The sequence below is a fragment of the Danio rerio genome, chromosome 1 (assembly GCF_049306965.1).
Source record: "Danio rerio strain Tuebingen ecotype United States chromosome 1, GRCz12tu, whole genome shotgun sequence".
NCBI classification, from domain to species: domain Eukaryota; kingdom Metazoa; phylum Chordata; class Actinopteri; order Cypriniformes; family Danionidae; genus Danio; species Danio rerio.
The window spans coordinates 15,618,720-15,640,155 of NC_133176.1; the positions used below are offsets into that span (position 1 = coordinate 15,618,720).

Consider the following 21,436-nt stretch of genomic DNA (forward strand, 5'->3'; position numbering starts at 1 on the left):
GGACCTTTTAGGTACAAATAGCTTTTGATAAGGTACCACCCCAGTAACAGCTCACTTTGCTTTATTTCTAAGAGTGTATAAACAGGCTTGATTTTAATTAATTTGTTCATTTTATAAATCGTCACCTTAGAATTATAAGGTTCTATTGACTTATCCTTATTAAATGACAACTTGTTTACATTATGGGCTGTTTTTTACATTACGGGAAGTTGTTTACATTTTAAGACTTTATTTAAAAAACAAATGTTACACACATACTGTTTGCTATATGGAATTCAAAATCTTTGAAGCTCAATATCTCAAAATCGTTGAGAACGCAGATAAAACCTTATAATTCCTAGGTGATGAAATGTCGGAGAATGTTTCTTACAAATCCTAAATAACAGATTGACATTTAAGCAATTTTAACCAGAAGATAATAACTAATCAGAATAATAATGTCTATTTTTAATCACAACTTGTTGAAAATCAGGCTTATTCCACCAAATATCTAACGTCTAACTCTATTAAAGTAAAAACATGGTATTGTTTCAAAATCAATAAGAACATAATCTAAATGAAAGCATTTAACTCTAAATTTGGGGGTGGGAGGGTGCCATATAGTTGGGGCAACAGATGAAAATTAGCCCTTGTGGCTAACTCTGGCTCGATTAATAAGCATTGGCCCTTGTTAAATAAATACATTTCATTTCAAATGAAACAAAAGCAGATAAATTTAGAGAACTAAGAGCTAAAGCGCAGACCTCTTGTTTAGTGGATGTGATGATCCTAATGGAATGTGCTCGAGCAGCATACTGTTGCTATAGTAACCTCCTCTTCAGGTGAAAGTGACATAATAATGTCTATCTAGTGTACTCTGACCAGTATCTTAATTTAGTGCTTTAGTGAAATGTTGGTTGGAAACATTGCTACAACTTATACTTGAACGTTTTTGAATATCATTTTTTTAATTTTTTTTTAAATCGGTTTGATTAAATTGGTAGACTAATATTTGTCTTTGGGTTTAAACATTTTACTTTAAAAATCAAATATTTGTTTACTTAAGATTTTGAAGAAAATTGATCAGACGTTTATGGAGCCAACTGTAGTTAAATTTATTCTAAGCAAATCTAGAGACTCTGAAAATTATCTTCTGGTCAAATATTTATGTATATTCAATAACTGCATTCATGCATAACTCATGCATGACCCTCTGCCTGTGGTTTCGGGGATTTCGCTCAATATCAGCCTATAATTGACAAAAAATGCATATGCAACAGTGGAAGCCAACGCGTGCTGCCCATTCTTCATACATGATGCCACCGCGCAGATGGCGCAGAGACGCTTCGACAACATCATATTTTACGCAACGTTATTCCAGATTTCAATTTAAGGTCACAGCGGGCTTAAAACGGACTCGATCCGGGTCATTTTAGATCTGAACGCATAAGCACATCGGAATAAATGTATTACTGCATGCTCAAAGGGTATCTCCTCAAACGCGTACAGATCGGGACCACCGATGTTGGCCTCTGCTGCGCTCCCTCCCCCCTCCCCGGTCAAACGCAGCGCAAGGAATCCCCAACGCGATAATTAACGACACGGGAATGCGTGTCTGCACTGTTGTCGCATTGCCATGAGTATTTCTGTCTCCGGGGGGGAAAAATCCCGAGCCCCACCCCCCTTAAAATGTACATTATACCAGCTGTTCGGGTTTCTGACGTGATGATCACAATGGCCGCGTCACAGAACCTAGAACGGTGCCCACATACGCTGCATTTTTGGGCATCTCGTTTGGAATTGCACCGTTCCAAACGCGCCCGAGATTGTCTGTGAACGCCGTCTGGTTTGGCTGCTAGCAGTGCAACTCAAGTGTCCAAGCGCTCACGGCAAGGTTATTATTAAAAGCGTTCGCTGCAATTCCAGCGGAGCTGTCAAATGCAAGACGCATCATTTCATTGTGCGTTCGGAAACCTCAAGCGTGCGTATTATATAACAAAACGCACAGGAATGCAATGCAGTAGAAAACCCATCACTCACTTTCCGAGCTCCTCAAAAAGCTGATATTCGTCCGTGAATCTGGTGCAGATGGTCAGAGCCATTGTGATGGGGAATCGGCAGCGCGAGGAAGAGGATGATGATGCGGGGAAGCGCAGTCAGTCTCCTCACTCGTCCCTCCTGTAGACCAAAAGGAGAGCACTTGAAGGATTTTTTCTTAGCTTCTGCTTTGGTTCCTGGTCTCTCGAAGTGAGATGCGCCGATCAGAGTCTGATGATCAGATATGTAAACCAAGGGGTCGATGATCACCAACGGGAGGAAGAAGCGCGTTCACATCCGACGGTTCCATGGGTTCATCATTATGCGCGTTGACGTTGCCATCTCTCTTGAACGTGTTTGCATACAGCAGCACCTCGCCCCCTTCTCCCCTCCCTTCCAAAACCATGCCCCGCCCTCTCAAATATCATGCACTTGTAGAGTTTTCGTATTCATACCTCATAAATCGCCATGGCAATAATATTATTAATAAAGTCAAATGAATAATTGATCACAAGGAAGCATTTTAAAATGAACCGCTCCGAAAGGTAAATCGTGATAAAACTGTCACTTTAACATACAAATTTTGGACAATCAAAAAATGAAGAAAATTTACTTTTGTGGATAATTTAAAAATAAAAGTCATGTATGCTACTTTCATTCAGTTTATTTAGAATTTGTAAATTTAATTTAATGTTATTATCAATAATTTTTGTATTATTATTTGTATTAATTATTATTATTATTGGTATTATTAAGTATTCTTATTATTATTGGTACTATTTTTAATATTATTATTATTATTAGTAGTAGTAGTAGTAGTATTTGTATTAATATTATAAATTGTCATTATAATTGTTATTATTACTATTCTTCTTCTTATTATTATTATTGATATTATTATAATTAATTTTGTTATTGTTGTTTTTAATATTATTATTATTAATATTATTATTATTATCATTATTATTATTATTGGTACTATTATTATTATTATTATTATTATAAATTATTTTTATTAGTAGTAGTAGTAGTATTAATTAATTCATTTTCTTGTCGGCTTAGTCCCTTTATTAATTCGGGGTCGCCACAGCGGAATGATCCGCCAACTTATCCAGCACGTTTTTACACAGCGGATGCCCTTCCAGCCGCAAATTATTATTATTATTATTATTATTATTATTATTATTATTATTATTGGTAATATTATTATTATTAATCATTATTATTATCATTATTGGGCAGCACAGTGGCGCAGTGGGTAGCACAATCACCTCACAGCAAGAAGGTAGCTGGTTCAAACCCAAGCTGGGTCAGTTGGCGTTTTTGTGTAGTTTGCATGTTCTCCCCATGTTCTCCCCATGTTTCCTTTGGGTGCTCCGGATTCCCCCACAAGTCCAAAGACATGTGGTACAGGTGAATTGGATAACGTAAATTGTCCATACTGTATGTGTATGAATGTGTGTGTATGGCTGTTTCCCAGTGGTGGGTTGCAGCTGGAAGGGCATCCACTGCATAAAACATATGCAGGATAAGTTGGCGGTTCATTCCGCTGTGGGAACCCCAGATTAATAAAGTGACTAAGCTGAAAAATAAAGAAAGAAATGAATTGTTATTTTTATTGGTATTATTATTATTATTATTATTATTATTATCAATACTACTACTACTAATACTACTACTAATAATAATAATAATAGGCTACATCTGTCATCTTAGTTCATCCAGAAGAGGTTGCTTGAACACATTTGTGTCTAATTATTATATACTACACTAGACGCATTGTGTTAATTTTGTATTATTTTCAGAAAAATAACAATTTACATTTTAAATAATATCAGTTTTCTTCAGACACAGCTGGTGCTAAACTAAAATCATGTAATTCAAGATACCTTAATTTGCTAATAATCCTAATGAACGCAGATTATCTGGTTAATCAGACCTATCAACATTTAGGTGAGCCTATTTACATAAACTCCAAAATACTTCCAAAAGTATCATGATACTAAAACTGTTCATACTCAAAATACATACTAATAACATATGTGAGAAACAAGGTTTAAAATACACAGTAATAATAAAAATTATTTCATTCATTTTGGTTTTGGCTTAGTCCCTTTATTAATCAGGGGTCGCCACAGCAGAATGAGCTAACTTATCCAGCATATGTATTACGCAGCGGATGCCCTATCAGCCGTAATCCATCACTGTGAAACACCTATACACTCTTACATTTACATACATACACCACAGCCAATTTAGCTTACCCACTTTACCTGTACCGCATGTCTTGGGACTTGTGGGGGAAACCGGAGCACCCAGAGGAAACCCACACAAACACGGGGAGAACATGCAAACTCCACACAAACTCCACTCTGACCCAAAACCAGCGACCTTCTTTCTTGCTGTGAGGCGAAAGTGCTACCCTGAGCCACCGTGCTGCCCCAGTTATAAAAATATTAAATCTTACAATTGTTAGATCTTGTGTCACTTATATTTTTTTTACAATATGACAATCAAACAGAATTGATGATATACCTAATTAAGAAAAAATAACCTGTTGCAGTCATTAAATTAAAGGGACAAATCAAATAAACTAAGTAATTAATGAATAAATCAATCTAAATTAGTGGTCTATTTAGAAAATTTAGTAAAGAATTGAATCTTTAAAAAAATGTGTGTCTGTCCTGCAAAGTTTATAGCTCCAACTTGCCTCAACACACCAGTCCGGAAGTTACCAAGCCAATATCTTTATAGCTGTTAGGTGTGTTTAATTAGGATTGGAGCTAAAAAAAAATTGCTGCTCAATTTCCCCCCAGGAGCGAGTTTAGACATCCCTGGTTTAAAGACAAGAATCTATAACCTCAATACCGATATGATGCCCGAGCGCAGAACTGTTACGACGCATCATCACATCTCCAGCTGGCATCTCTATTCTCTACGCATGCCTAGTGAGGAAATGAAATCCATGGTGCACTACTACATGCTAAACACAAGAGTGTGCTGCTGTACAGGCCATATTGTTTACAAAATGTTCATCTGGTTAATTGAGGACGTTCGAAGTCTTCCATTTTCAAATGTTTTTGTTGAGTACATTTTTTAGCTGAAAACCTAAAATGTCAACATTTGTCTTCTGGAATCTCTCATTCAATGAAAATCTGCTTTTAGGATGAATGTGACGCTGAGGTCAGAGGTCATTTAGAGTTTACCTAAGATTTGATTAACATTTTATGTTTGTTACATTCAAGAGATCTACAAATTTTTGTATACTTTGTCAAAAGCTCATGTGGCAACTATTGACGGTGGACAAATATCTTGTTGGTACATACATACATCATGAGAAATTAGCGATAATGTGTTACTCAGTTAATAATTCAAGGTTATTGGACTTGTTTAATGTTTTTTTGCTTTCATATCACCCCATCTAAAAATAACTTGACCATTTAACTGATATCTTTAATTTAAAGAGACTTTTGGATACACAATTTGATACACAGCAAATTCAACTTCTCCCACTGGTCCCACTCCCACAACTATTTATTTTTCTGTTATAGAGAGATTTACTAAAATCTTGTTTTTTAGGCAACCATTGTGGAGAGTATTATTTACTCTACATGGGCTCTTTGACTCAATGGTTTTTGTTGTTGTTTTCTTCGACTGCTGTAAACTCGCAGTGTGGGAGCAAATACTGTACTCTTGGGATTTTGCTGTGTAGAGAATAAGACATTGAAATTGTTTTATTATTTTTAATATATTAATTTCAAATTTTAAATCTTTTTGACACACAGTAGTTTATTGGGGAAAGCAAGAGTGTGTTTTATCACTTTAAGACAAATGGATTAGTTCTTTGTGTTTTCATAATCATGAAAATATTCATTAGATAATTATTGGGGAGGGGGTCATATCATTTGGTTTTCCAGTTTTAAACATAATAAATGTTTTTGAATATGAATTGATCTGTTAAAAGCAGGTATTTTGAGTTAGAATGCCAAATGTTTTTCTCCTATGCAAATTTTACATTGAAGGGTTCTTACAACATATTTGCCCACCGGCAACTAGTTGCTGCATATTTAAATACAAAGTTCTAGAAAAAAATCTAAAAATCTGAAGAAAATAAATGCAAAACTTGTTTTGTATAGGACACTATTAACAAGCCTACATGCATGAAACCATTTGAAAAAATTTGGGCACAAATGGGTTAATAGGTGCTAAAAAGCAAACTGGTCACCCTTTATTTAATATCACAAATGTCATTGAGAACCAGTCAATATTCCTCAAATTCCCAGAGATGGGTTGCGGCTGGAAGGGCATCCGCAGCTTAAAAACTTGCTGGATAAGTTGGCGGTTCATTCCGCTGTGGCGACCCCAGATTAATAAAGGGACTAAGCCAACAAGAAAATGAATGAATGAATGAATATCCCTCAAAACACTGACAACAAAAGTTTGGTTAATAAATTAGATGTGATTGAATTAACTATATAAATTTGGTTCACTGAGGCAGATAACCGAACATAAACGAGAAACTTGATCTTAATCATCAATGTATAATTCGCACCCTGCTTTTCAGTGTAAATATAACAATGATTTCTTTATAATTTTGCAACATTAAATCAAAACTATAATATAAATCTGTATAAATTCAGATAGCGGTGACACGGTGGCTCAGTGGTTAGCACTGTCGCCTCACAGCCAGTGCATGTTCTCCCCATGTTCATGTGGGTTTCCTCCGGGTGCTCCAGTTTCCCCCACAGTCCAAAGACATGTGTCATAGGTGAATTGAATAAATGAACCTTGCTGTAGTGTATGTGTGTAAATGAGTGTGTATGGATGTTTCCCAGTTCTGCGTTGCAGTTGGAAGGGCATCCGCTGTGCAAAACAAATGCTGGATAAGTTGGGGGTTGATAAAGGGACTAAGCTGTTGGAAAATTAATGAAATACAGATAGCTTTCACTACATGTTGAGTCACATATGCTGAACATTTCCCATGACCCTTCCAAATCCGAAAAGCTTGTTTTAGTTAAAGAAATATTTGCTTGGTAAGTACTTACGAAAAGAGCAAATGAGAATACAATAAGTAAAATTTAAAAGCGATAAATTTGCTTTCATAAATAAGTTCTCGCTCTCTTTCTCCTTCTCTCTCTCTCTCCAGCTTACTGGAATAAGACTTAAAATCTTGGCCTTGATCAAGTAAACACTGGGATAAGAGTTTACAGGAAGAGTTCTTCTGTTCAATTTATTTGCAGCTTTCTTTCTGCAGAATCACAATACAGAAATAACCAGATATAGCAACCATTTCAATGATGCTCTTCCTAATGCGGACAAAACATACCTTGGACCTAAAAGTATTGTGTGATTCATATACAGTAGACTTTATTCAGGGTTGACAGCATTTCAACCAATATGAAGCTGAGAGACAAACCTGTCATATTGAATAAATCCTAGCACTGTTAGCTGAAAAGTAGTCAGATGATCCAATATTTCCTGATCAGATTTGAATGTATCTGATCTTTCATTTCAATACTTTTTATCATATGGATATGAAAATACAGTTTAATCATTCTAAATAGTCTACTATTTCTTTAATTTCATAAATACCATTTAATAACACAGAGAGCCACAGACCCCAGCTATATGCCCCCGGTTTCTGAATGAAAATGTGTATATAAATGTCTCTTTTAACTTTACGCACAACATAACTTTGATTAATCCAGGAGAAATGACATTTCTTTATCAAATAAGAGCCAGTATCACTTCTCCATTTTAAAACTGTACGCATGAAAATCTCCCAAACGAATATTCCAGGATTTCACAATTGAGTTTGGAAAGACTGCAGTGGTTAAATGTGTTTGATGTCAAACAGGTAAACATCAGAAGCACACGTGCTGCTCTTCACCATCAGAAAAATGCTCCCACACATACAAAGCAATTATTAGACTGTAATTTTTTAATACCGTTAAGGGGAAAAAGGTGCCTTAGGGTTTTACTCTTGAGGTGTGTGTCTTATTTATATTATATTCTGAAGAGCCACAATTAATACAAAATAACTGCACGTTCTCACGTTGTGCAGTGCACATTCATCATGCTGATAACACACACACACCTGACACTAAACAATCCATCTGACTCATACTATCTGAATCTGCAATTTGTTTAGTCCATTAGAAATTTCCCACTTCCTCCAGTGAGGATGAAGGAAGCTGGAGAAAACATCCACATCTTCCTTACAGTAATGTGTTTGAAAAAATCAGTATTTAACAGGAAAGTGTCATTTATTGATTAACTGACTGAGTGAAACACAATGAACGAGTGATCGTTCGTTACCCAGAAATGAAGATTTACTCACTGTTTACTGACCCTTAAATGGTTTCAAACTTTTATGAGTTACTTTCTTCTGTTAAATGCATAAGAAGATATTTTGAAGAAGGCTGAAAACCTGTAACCACTGCAACACAGGCTCATTCTAAAAATGTAGCCCACTATACATTTCTGGAGAGTGCCAAATATGTCCCAGGAGGTATGTTTTTTTTAATCAGGGGTTGCCACAGCAGAATGAATCCCCATCTTATCCAGCACATGTTTAATGCAGCGGATGCCCTTCCAGCTGCAACCCATCTCTGGGAAACATCCATACACACTCATACACTACGGACAATTTATCCTACTCAATTCACCTGTACTGCATGTCTTTGGACTGTGGGGGAAACCGGAGCACCGCAAGAAAACCCACATGAAGGCATGCAGGGAGAACATGCAAACTCCACACAGAAACGCCAACTGGCCCAGCCAAGACTCGAACCAGCGACCTGCTTGCTGTGAGGCGACAGGACAACCTGCGTCACCGCGCCACCCCAGAGAAAACACTTGTGAACCACAAAAAAAAAACAGTTAATTAATAGATATTTCTTACAGTGTACCTAATTCATTGGCAAGTGAATACACTATAAATTAAAAACTTTAGAACGTTTTTTATTTTCATTATTTGATCATGCATAATCAATTTGTTATTGTTTAACTTATTTTATTGAGGACACACCCAGATTGTGGATGCAGCTCACACTTCATCAGATAAGATGGTTTACGCATAGTTAGTTCCAGATAAGACAGTTACTCACAGGTTCACACTAGACAGTCTTGATTTCCATCATTTGCATATTGGCAGGCGTAGAAAATGCATCTCTCTGAAAGGGAGATATCAGAGAAAGTAATTAGATTATTTACACTCAGCTGTCAAGTCATCAAGATGGAAATCTTCCTGAAAGATCTCTGTGATGGAATAAAGCCAGACCTTCAAGGAAAAAGGTGTTCCATCTAACAGGTCCTGAATAAAACTCTCTTTCTGAGTATTTAAATGTGTAGACACGTGCACAGAGTGTTTTCACTTATGATTTTGTTGCCTCATTATGGAGATACTCAAATGTCAACAACAGCATGGATTACACTGTAATCTACTATTGAACTGTTTTGCTTATTTATGCTGTTTAAATTATGGAGAAGTGTGTAAGCATGCTAAATCATTAAGATTCACATTTAGAAAGTCTACGGAAATATTTTGACAAGTTCGATTTAATATGAGAAATTCCATGCAAATGTCAACCTTGTCAAGAAAAAAATTTGGTTTTCACTAAAAAAGAGAAACCGTTTCTACATTTTTTTTATTTTTATTTTTGTAAGCAAGCATTTTACAGTACTTTAGAAATACTCAAAAATGTATCTTCCAGTGTTTTTTCACATCTGTCACATCCAGAACAGAAAAGTGTCACATCTACGACAAAGCTTTTACCTCATCAATGCAAAAATGTCGAATTAAATCAAATCAATCATGTTTGTTCTATAGAGAGACAACTCTTATTCTTTTGATGAGCATTGTTTCTTTTGGGTTGTGCAGTTTAATTCACAGCATTTCTACAACGTTGTAGACTGTAAACTCGCAGACTTTTTTGTCACATCCTTAGCGCATGTCTATTTTCCTCATTTAAAATCCAAAAAATGTTTACAGATTGATATTTTTTTGATTCCATAACTCTGTGGTTAGTTGTTTTGGTAATATAAACAGATGTTTCAATATAATGTTAACATATACTTTCTATGTGAATTTATGTTTTGATTTTTGTTACTGTAAATTTCACATTTATATTGCTGTAATTGCTCATAGGCTTTATTCTGCTTGATTTGTTATAATGTTTGACATTTTTAGTACTCTAAATGTATTTTTTTTAATCTAGTCTGACCAATTAGTACAGGACAAAACATTAAATAAATAATCATTTTTAGCAGCAGTAATCTGCACAATATGCTGTTTCATTCAGTGGCATTGTTTACTTTCAATGTGGCAGACTAATGCTGTCATGAAAACACTTTATTACATATTGACTGACATATGCATAGTTATAAATATTATATTTAACAATTTATTTTTAAATATGCTTGGTAAGCAAGAGGACACAATAATTTGTTTACTACTACTCAATCATTGTTGATAACAAATGGCCTGTTTCCACTGAGTGGTACAGTACGGTACGGGTTGTTATGAGTCACCTTTCAGGCTTGCGTTTCCACTGCCAAAAGGGTAACAATGGTACCCACGTTTCAGTCGACGTCATTCTCACTCAAGGAAACGTCTACAGTAAAGCTGTACGGGTCGTTCACATATCATGTGAGAAGCACTTCTCACAAAACAAATACTTAAATGCTTTATACATATAAATACTTGTGTACAAATGTTCATTACTAACCTTTATATGAACATGATTTGATTATAACTACAGATCAATAATAGGGCGCAATAGCCTACTATAACATCTGCAATTTTATTAAATTGATAAATGCAACATATATTAACTCATACAGCCCCTTACAGCAGCGGTTCCCAAACTGGGGTGCACAGTCTGACCACCAGGGGTGAGTGAGAGAATGTTTGTAATGGCAGAAAATTTTCTTTTATTATTTTTATGCAATTATCTTGGGTAAACTTTACATGTCATATTTTTGAGAGGAAAGAAATTCACTGAGAGAGAAAAAAAAACACATTACAAATTGTAATTTACAACTTTATACTCACTCATTTAGCAGTTTCACGTTTGCGTCACAACAGCCCCACCCTTTCACATTAGGCGTTAAGTGATAGCACATTCGCAATTTTTTTCCGCTTACTATATTTATCAAAATGTACACCTGGTTAAAATCTGTCACTTTAAAGAAGTCGAGTGACAGTAGGAATGAACTATCTACCTTAGCCTCTTCTATGGAGATGTGCAGCGGCCTTGAATATAAGGACTTGGAGGATAACAAACGAGGTGAAGAGGCACAGGCGGGAACAGAGAATTCCAGCATAAATGTACTGATGAAGAGAATTAGGCCTGCGTTAGAGAGTGAGAAAATGTCAAGTTATATTGGTTTACATGGATTGAAGATGCAGAAAATGCAAATGCGCTAAATGTAGTCTGTGGTAAGGTCTTAAGCCCTCATATATGATCCGGCTCTTACAAACAGGACACAGCCACTTACAAGACATGCCTGTAACTTTTTTTTCCAAGGAAAATTGGTGAAACCGCAGAAGATAAAAAAAAAGGAGAGACAAAGGAGGAGTAGCTTTCATCTGAAAAGTTGCACCATCGGTTTCCTGGAAATACAGCATCCAGCAAGAAGCACTAGCGATAAAAAAACATAGCAGATGAACTTTAGTCTGTACTTAATGACGCTGTGAAAATTGTCAACTTCATAAAAGCTTGTCCATTAAATTTTGTATTTTATTATTTTTAATGTAATCATGTATACAGAAAATATGTGTATTTAGTTATTGAAGCTAAAAATGTGGAGAAAGGGGTGCTTGACAGGTGTCAAATTTTAGAAAGGTATGCACACAGCAAAAAGTTTGGGAACCACTGCCTTACAGTCTCCATTATGCTACCAATTACAGAACAACTACACACAGCATAGAGTACATTCAGTCCTTATTTGAGTTCAAAAACAACACACAACATATAGCCCAGTCAGTGCAAACCTCTCATCTGTATCTGTATCTCTTGAAACCTGCACATGTAACCTCTGTTAGAAAGTATTTCCGTAATTTCAAGTTCATAATTAACCAAAATGTGATGATAATAGTTAAACATGGCAGTTTGTTCATTTTTTAGGTTGCTGAAAGAATCATTTGCTCCTTTGTTTTTTCGGGCTTCTCCTTTGTATTTTCTCTCTTCACTCTTGCGTTTGTCTGTTTCTGAAAGGATTGGATATCTGAAACACTTTAATAGTCACGCGCACATTATTATCATCAGCTCAAGAAGTTATTTCAAATATAGACGTGCAGTGAGCGCATGCAAGCTGTTTGGAGTAAGTGAAACCACTCGTATTAGACGACCTTGTAAATAACTAAGGGGCACAGGGTAGATTCAGCTCTTTTTCTTGGCTTTGTGGCTGTTAATCAAGATGACCACAAGGTATGTTTAAGCTCGGGTCAACCATGGTCTATTATAATATATGTATTTATTATTATGGTATTATGTCTCGACTGTGCATTTGAAAATGGCGCTTCCTTTGTTTACATTCTCCTGACTTGTGCACAAGTATCTCTGTAAGCCAATAGTGTTCAGCTGCCCGTGTAGCTCTGCCTTTTGGTACCCTTTTGTTGTGCTAGGTATTCTTCCGAAAGGGTACCCAAAAGTAGTATAAAATGGTTAGCTTTTGGGTACCTTTTGACAGTGGAAATGACCATAAAAGCACACCATACTGTACCGTACCACTTAATGGAAACCAAACTTGATCTTTCTTGTTGAAAAAGCTATAATTAAGCCTTCTTAGCACACTTAAAAAAATATTTGTTGCTCATTCAAACTACTTATTTGAGATAAGCTGAGATTTTATTGGGATAACTTCATTTTTTAATCTTCAATCCACATAAATTTGTTTAAAGTGTTAAGTTAACCTAATCAATTTGTGTTGTGACAACATGAATGAATTGTGTGGAACCCTGCATTTTTACAGAGCTTTTCTTTAGAAATCTCATGCACTTTTAAAATGTGTGTTCTTCTTCATTTTAAAGAAGCTATTATTCATTGTCAAAAAGCAGTCCGCAAATGCATGCAAAAGAAGATTCTTTGAAATTGTGCTTATAGTTGTACTGTATATAGCTATTGTTGTTCTGTCAAGTATTGACTAAACATGAAATATGCCTGTGCTTGACGTCACCATTCTCACAAATGCACTTTTTGTAGTTTGCATAAAGGCAAGTAGTTTGCAAACTGCAATTTTCTCAAAAGCTTGGTATACTTTGAAACTCCTTTCAAAACCTTGTAATTTCAGGCCCTTAAAACCCAATTGTCATGATTTCAAATAAACAGCAAAGTTCTACATTTTTAGTTGAAATGCTTTCATGTAAACATACAGAAATCGACTTTTAAATGTCATTCTTCAAGTGAAATCTTTGTGCAAAAGCATGCCAACTCTCACCGGCCTCTACGAACTACTAATATTGAAACTGTCATCATCGAAGTGTCAGATACAACTTCCTTGTTGTCTTTGTTTTTTTTAAACTGATGCTGTTGTTGGTTCACATGGAGTGACAGATACAGGTTTTGTTAAGGTTACAGAAAGGTGGATGACAATCTCTTCTTTGTTTGAGCTGACATTGAGACTTCCTGCATTGCATCAGTGCGACGCTATTGCAATAAAGAAACAGATCATTTGCGACAGTTGGTTTTAGCTAACTGTGAGCAGCCTGACCAGCAAGCATAAAGCCAAGCTGTAGTTCTTTTATTATTTATTTAAAGTATCATTTCCATGTGGTTACAGTGGTTTTAAACATAATAGTGAGACTGGTATTTCATCAAGCATTTTGCAATACTGGAAAACATTTTCTCAAGAGACAGATGTTTGTGGTTTTTTTATTCTGCAGAGCTGAAGAGAAACACTTGGGATTTCTAGTTAACTTCAAGAAAAAAAGATATAATTAAATCAACATTGTAAAAGCATTGGCAGTGAAGTTAAGAACTAGCAGACGTTTGAAGTCTGTTCAACATATTTAGTCAATACTGGAGGACAAAACAAAAGCCATAGTGCAGTTAAAAGTCACATTAAATCGGGGTTTCGCTGGTCAATGTGGTGAATGTGTTAAATAATGTATAACCTGAAACATTTGCATGGATTCCCTATGAAATGATGGGATAGGAGTGGAAAGTTTTGCAAAGCAATGATAAATGTTAATCTTAATCATAAAAGACATTTAAATATTAGCAAGAAGCTATGCACACTGTAAACCAAATAAACTATTTCCAGTAACGTATATCTAACCTTAATTCACGGGCATCAGAGAGGGAGCCAGCCTATGAATATGCGGGAGAATCCCAGAGCTTCCGGGAGTGGAGGAGTGTCTACTAATGCTGGAATAAGACTATATACTATGAAGGAAGAAAACACATAATAGTATGTTGGTGATACATACACGAAAAAAAGGTCACTAAAGCCTCGTGGGTCCGTGTATCATCCGTTCATTTGATTATTCCTTTTATTACGGAAAACGAAACATCAGAAAAACGATGAATATTTCGTTTTTCTGTTTATTCTGTAGGCAGAAAAAACGGAAACTCATCTGTTATTCAGCTTATTAACTTAAAACGAAATATTAAAACAAACACAAAACCAAAACGAAATAATGAGTCAAAAATGGTCCGTGTACGGTCCGTGTACGTTTTGTTCATTTGTTTTCCATTTTCAAGCGGAATAAAGGAAATGGAGAAAACGGCCGTTTTTCCGTTTTACTTTTGCTCACGAAAAAACGAGATTTTGGCTGGATTTTCGTTTTTTGGTTTAGGGTAGGAAAACGGATAAACGACTTTAAAATTCATTTTACACATGTAGGCGGTGCTGAAACGCCCACTTTCCTCTAATTGGTCAACCAAATCTGCGCTCGTGACGTCACCCTCAAAATAAAAGCCTTACACGCAGGCTTTTAATTATTATTATTTAATTATATATTAACTAAGTTTACATATTCTATCATTTGAACCACACACAGTTAGCAGGCTTACATTCATTCCGTATGTATAAATAAATAAAAACGTAAATCAGCAGTATTCTTAGACATTTGTCATTAAAATAAGGTCATAGTTCACTGCCAAGCTTCTTGCTGCTGTGCACCTGATGCAGAGCAAAGATAGTCATTTCCGAGCAGCACCTGGTTTACATGATTGTTTCAGAGCTATTGTAGGCCTAAATAATAGCCTACTCTGTATAAAATAATAATTTATTATTATTATTATTATTATTATTATTATTAGGCCTATTATTATTAGTATTGTTATTATTATTATTTACTTAGTTATTCAATGGTTGTAAGAACACATTGGACCCAGCATGGGGCTATAATAAATGGTACCATTTGTTTCTATTGGATTTTCTCCTATTTTAATTTAATATATGCCTTTAGCCTATTGTAAATATTTATTTGATAATTAATACTTTTTTATTGCAACGTCAAAGTAGGCCTGTCTTATTATTATTATTTGTTATTATTATTTTGTCATTATTGTTGTTATTATTATTGTAGCAGGGACATAGCCACAGGTGAGGCAGAGTGTGCTGGTGCCACCCAAAGTGGCATCTTGCACCTGAAAATAGATGCCTTCGCGCTCAAGCGCGCGCAAAAAACTTGCACAGGCAAAAGTAATGATGAATGTGTTGAAGGAAAAAAAAACATTCTAATTATTTGTTAATAAAATAGTGCAACATTATTCTCAGTCAGTGTAGGCTGAAAAAATTAAGATCGCCAGCATTTCAAGGGTGGTTTTATTTTTAGTTCATTGCTGTGACGCGCTATATTTCACTAAGGCTGCATGAGACTGAAAGCGCATCTTGCTTATTTTCTCTATTTTACATACAGAACATATCATACAGTCCAGGTTCTACCGTTCTAGTGAGTGTGGGGCATTGCTTTACGGTGGTAAAGTGGATTATTTCTTGGCAAATTCATAATGATTCACTTTGTTTAGTAATAAATTTCATAGTTATAAAATAACTACATTTCAAGAATATGTTAACACTTCCAACTATTTAGGATTATTTATTACATCAAAAGTAATTTCAAAGTAACATTAAATGTACGTATAACTGCTTAATTGTGTGTGTAAACACCTAAGATGCAAAAAGCTTATTTAGACCAGAATAGGCCTACTAAATGCAACGGTCAATGTATGTAAACTTATGACCTAAAATGTCTTAAATGACTAAATTTAAGTCTTTTTAAGTTTTTAAATAATTTAAGTTTAACATAAATGATTTAAACTTTAAACTTCAAATTAACAGAGTATGGCAAATAAATTGTTTATTAAATGGAGGTCAGGTGTCTATCTTAATTATAATTATTAAATATTATGACACTATAATTCAGTGGTGTATTGGAGAGTACGCACCTTTTAATTAATTAATTTTAAATAAGTGGTTTATCCTAAATAAAATGCAATGGGATCGGTGTGCAATGAATAGTTTGAAAACCCCTGGTTCAGACTAGACGAGCTGTCTGTGCGCTGCGCTAATAACTTGGCATTTGCTCTTTTCGGTGCTGCCAGATGTATTTACTATTGCATGAAAAAAAAAAAAAAAAAAGGTAATTCGGTAAAGCGCGTGATGCGCACAGAAATAAGCGCACTATATGAATATGTCGAATTAAGTTCTCTTTTTCTTTAATCAAGACTTTTCCATTCGAGGAATTACAGTTATTAATAGCTTAGTCCTTATAAACGATCAGTTTATAAAATACACAATTTACGGATCAAGCCTAATGAAGAATAAGAAGAATATGCAACGCATTATGATCCTTGAATGATCAGAGCGCATTTATATAAACTATATATTTTATATAATCCATAAATGTTAAAAAAACATTATACATTTAAAGTAATGGAACATTATATGTTATAAAATCTAAACTATTATTTAGGCTACAGGCTAAATAAAGGCGCCTTTTCGGGGCTGTTCATCGCGTGCGTCAAAGAAAAGACATGACACAATCTCTATAAAAACTTGTTGTTTATTTACAATATCTAAAGGGATATAAAACATCTAACATGCATCTCCATTCTCAACGAGTTTCTGTGTTCTGCATCCTTCACAGACCGAGGTCTCATTCCGAGGTAATCTGTAAATATTCTCATTTGGTTCTGGCACATTCTTGATTAAAGGTGAAACTGACCGGCGCAACGGATGATTTGTCATCTGGTGACTACAGTTATAATACAGGTTATGGAACTATTTCACTTTAATTTCATATTATTATTTTATTAAACAAACAAACCAGTTTTTGTTTTGGCTCTGCATGCAGCGTATTGAATCTTTGAAGCATTACACTTCAAATGTTATTCCTTTTTTTTTTATTGTATTTTTAATATTTTTAATTATACAAAACAAAATTGGTTCTAAACAGATACATTTTCCTATAGGCTATGATGAAGTGTATATTTTTGTTCACACAGGTCCTATACAAAACTGTGTGGATGGATGATTTGTTTCTCCGTGAAAATCACTCATTTAATAAGCAAACCAGGCCAAAATGTTGTTTAGCTTGCGTCAAACTGGATGGACAATTTACAAACATATTGAATACAAAGGCTGGTTATTTTATGCAATGAGGGACAATAGGCCTATTACAAATTAAAGAAAATTATTTGCATATTAAAACGAAAATATATAATACAACAACAGATCCTACCTCGTAAGAAATGACTTTAGATAATGTAAATAAGCATCAAGTTTTTTTTTTGAGATTGTGTGTCTAATTCAGTAGTGTAGTGCGTTCGCGTGGGTTTTCTCCGCGTGCTCCGGTTTTCCCCACAGTCCAAAGACATGCGGTACAGGTGAATTGGGTAGGCTAAATTGTCCGTACTGTATAAGTGTGTGTGTATGTGTGGATGTTTCCCAGAGATGGGTTGTGGCTGGAAGGGCATCCGCTGCATAAAAACTTGCTAAATAAGTTGGCGGTTCATTCCGCTGTGGCGACCCCAGATTAATAAAGGGACTAAGCCGACAAGAAAATGAATGAATAATGTGCAATACTAATTTAAAATACGTATCACTAACCTTATATGTGAAATAGCAGGGCCCGCTGTAGCACTTTCTCAAGAAGAGCAAATGTCAAATTATTAGCGCAACGCACATGTAGCGAGCTCATCTGTTTGTCGGAACTACTAGACACAATTTTTTTTATCAACTATAATGTGTTTAATTAGTTAATTTGAAATTTATTTCATTATTCCAGCAATAATTGTTGAGTGAAAGAATGCGCTAGAAATATGCATTGCGGCTCCCTTTATTGTACAGGCTTACTGCACTTAAACTTTTTTAGGTTCAGCTCTCGAATTAGTAAGGTTATGAGTAAATGTTATTTAAAATATTTAAAGCCTGCCATCTAGCCTACAATAACAGCAAATTTAATAATAAAAAATAATAATTATAAAAAATAATAATAAAAAATAATAAGACATGCCTACTTTGGCGTTGCAATAAAATAGTATTAATTATCAAATAAATAATTGCAATACATAATTAAAATAGGAAGAAATAAATGAAAACAAATGGTACCCTTTTTATATAGCAGGGCCCAAAGTGTTCTTATTCTGGTTCTGCTAACAACTATTAAAAAGAAAAAAAAACACACCAAACAATAAAAACACTAGTAACTGATAATAATAATAATAATAATAATAATAATAATAATAATAATTATTATTATTATCATTATAAAGCCCTTGCTCTGAAACAATCATGCAAACCAGGTGCTCCTCGGAAATGACTATCTTTGCTCTGCATCAGGTGCACAGCAGCAAGAAGCTTGGCAGTGAACTATGACCTTATTTTAATGACAAATGTCTAAGAATACTGCTTTACGTTTTTATTTAATTCATACATACGCAATGAATGTAAGCCTGCTAACTGTGTGTGGTTCAAATGATAGAATATGTAAACTTAGTTAATATATAATTAAATAATAATAATTAAAAGCCTGCGTGTAAGGCTTTTATTTTGAGGGTGACGTCACGAGCGCAGATTTGGTTAACCAATTAGAGGAAAGTGGGCGTTTCAGCACCGCCTACATGTGTAAAATGAATTTTAAAGTCGTTTATCCGTTTTCCTACCCTAAATCAAAAAACGAAAATCCAGCCAAAATCTCGTTTTTTCGTTTTCTCGTGAGCAAAAGAAAAACGGAAAAACGGCCGTTTTCTCCATTTCCTTTATTCCGTTTGAAAATGGAAAACAAATGAACAAAATGTACACGGACCGTACACGGACCATTTTTCGACTCATTATTTCGTTTTGGTTTTGTGTTTGTTTTAATATTTCGTTTTAAGTTAATAAGCAGAATAACAGATGAGTTTCCGTTTTTTCTGCCTACGGAATAAACAGAAAAACGAAATATTCATCGTTTTTCTGATGTTTCGTTTTCCGTAATAAAAGGAATAATCAAATGAACGGATGATACACGGACCCTCGTGTTGTAGCCTGTGAGGAGATCACCTTGAAGACGAGTTTGGAGGAGTTCGTCTCACCACAGTGTTGATGTTGAGGGAGGAACTGAAAGTGGTGATTATTGGATTTCAGTTTCTGTAGTTCATCTTTGTATGTATAAAAAATAGCTTATCAGGAAAATATTACTTTTCCCAAAAATCAACAGTCACAAAATCACAATTTTGTTTAGTAACATACAGTAGTATTAGACTAAAATCAGCTGAAGCGCTCGCCCCCTACGGCAACTTCCTTTGGAAAGTCCGGGTTCGTTCAGTCACACCGGTTGAATAAAATGTTTTTGAGTCGTTTAAGTCTGATAACATTGCTTCAAAATTACAAAAAAAAAAAAAAAAAAAAAAAATTAATAATAATTTATGCCATTATTTTATCTTTTTTTTTTTGCAAAAAAATTTTTGTTGTTATGATTTGCCTTGTTGACCAATTGTCATTTTATGGCCTAAATCAATATTTTTATTTAATATTTGAATGGAATCCTTATTTGCCAGTCTTTTATAAGACCAAACAAAAACAGTTTCATTAAACCTATTAGCATATTAAATATGTTATTGGGGTATATGCCGAGCTATTGTGTTTCCCATTGTGAAAAACGTCCGGTGACCTGTTATTGTGATTTTTTTTCATTTTTTTACGGTTCCTTTTACAACATCGATGTTTAAATGTAATTCAAATACAATCAGTTAAACAGATTTTGGCATTCATTTAGTTGCTCAAGTGTAAAATGATACAAAAAGCCATTTGTTTGGACGCTCTCGTCAGAATCAGCAGTCTAGTGCAGAACCTCCATTGAATATACTGGGGTAAAATAAATGCTCATATTTTAATTTTGGAAAATGCAATTTAATGCAGTGCTTCTTGTACAATCTGAGACCCACTTTATATCGGATATCACTCATCCAGTGGAGATCGATGATTTTTAAAGAAAACAGACCTTAAACGTGCCGATTTTGCATTAGCATACAATTCACCGGAAACGAGTTACTGGTAAATTAAAAGTCCTATTAGCATGCTTCGGCATATACCCTGATAATTTAAAGAAGTACAGATTGCATTTAGGCAGATTTAATCTAAAATCTTTTTAGTCTAAATTACGTGTGAATAATTAAAAGCCATCTGGCAGCTAATATTTATCCTACATTTCTTTTGGACACTTTAAAAACTTAGAACCTGTAATAAATATTTGGTATTACTTCACAGTCAAAGTAATAAAAATGCAATTGACTTTGATTGACTTTTTTGACCAATATGCTTTATATTACCTAAAAAAGACCTACATACATACATACATACATACATACAGTTGAAATCGGAATTATTAGCCCCCCAGAATTATTATTCCTCCTTTTTATTTTTTTCCCAATTTCTGTTTAGTGGAGAGAAGAGTTTTTAACACATTTCTAAATATAATAGTTTTTATAACTCATCTCTAATAACAGATTTATTTTATATTTGCCATGATGACAGCACATAATATTTCCTCAGTATACTTTACAAAATAAAACAAAAAAAGGTTTTAATCATAACTATAAACTGTAAATCTGATGGACCTGTCAATTTTGAATTGGTCTCAATATTTTCTATCTATATAAATTGTCATTATTATGTTAATAAAAATTTTCCATACATGATTATCACTGCTTTTATTTTTTGTTTTATTAAGTGTGATATCAATGTGATTGTGTTTTGCTGAAAAACTCCATATCGAAGTAATGCACTATGTCAGAGTGGATGGCTTCCAAAATTCCTGAAACTAATTAATCTTGCTGTCACATCAAGTCACATGACTGAGGGTGATCTGAGATTCACTTGTGACATCAGGAAAAACTTTCCCAAAGAGGGATATTGCGCAACTCCCTCTGACTCATATCCAGGATACAGCTACAGTATATAAGCGCTACGGCTTCAACATGTTGAC

The 21,436-nt window shown here is 34.6% G+C and overlaps 1 protein-coding gene and 1 long non-coding RNA gene across 30 annotated transcripts in view; both read right to left on the bottom strand.

Moving 5' to 3' along the window:
- camk2d2 (calcium/calmodulin-dependent protein kinase (CaM kinase) II delta 2) overlaps nt 1-2,344 on the bottom strand; it is a 71,614-nt gene extending 69,270 nt beyond the window's left edge. For 25 of the 26 annotated variants that reach the window (XR_012398563.1, XR_012398577.1, XR_012398534.1 and 22 more), the window contains exon 1: nt 2,020-2,344. Coding sequence is in view for 19 of the 26 variants with exons in the window: in XM_005159836.6 (XP_005159893.1) it covers nt 2,020-2,081 (62 nt within the window). In the remaining 7 variants the exon portion in view is untranslated. 26 annotated transcript variants of the gene reach the window in all.
- A 4,201-nt stretch (nt 2,345-6,545) lies between these two features.
- LOC141385233 (uncharacterized) lies at nt 6,546-19,792 on the bottom strand. 4 transcript variants are annotated; one of them, XR_012405557.1, is made up of 6 exons: nt 19,513-19,765; nt 14,299-14,405; nt 11,518-11,660; nt 11,242-11,369; nt 9,126-9,191; nt 6,546-8,873 (listed from the first exon to the last, which is right to left on the bottom strand). It is a non-coding gene; the product is annotated as an uncharacterized lncRNA (long non-coding RNA). The 4 variants fall into 4 exon arrangements; XR_012405554.1 differs by lacking the exon at nt 19,513-19,765 and having other exon boundaries at nt 14,299-14,867; XR_012405556.1 differs by lacking the exons at nt 11,242-11,369; nt 11,518-11,660 and having other exon boundaries at nt 7,945-8,873; nt 19,513-19,792.
- Nucleotides 19,793-21,436: the final 1,644 nt, after the last annotated feature.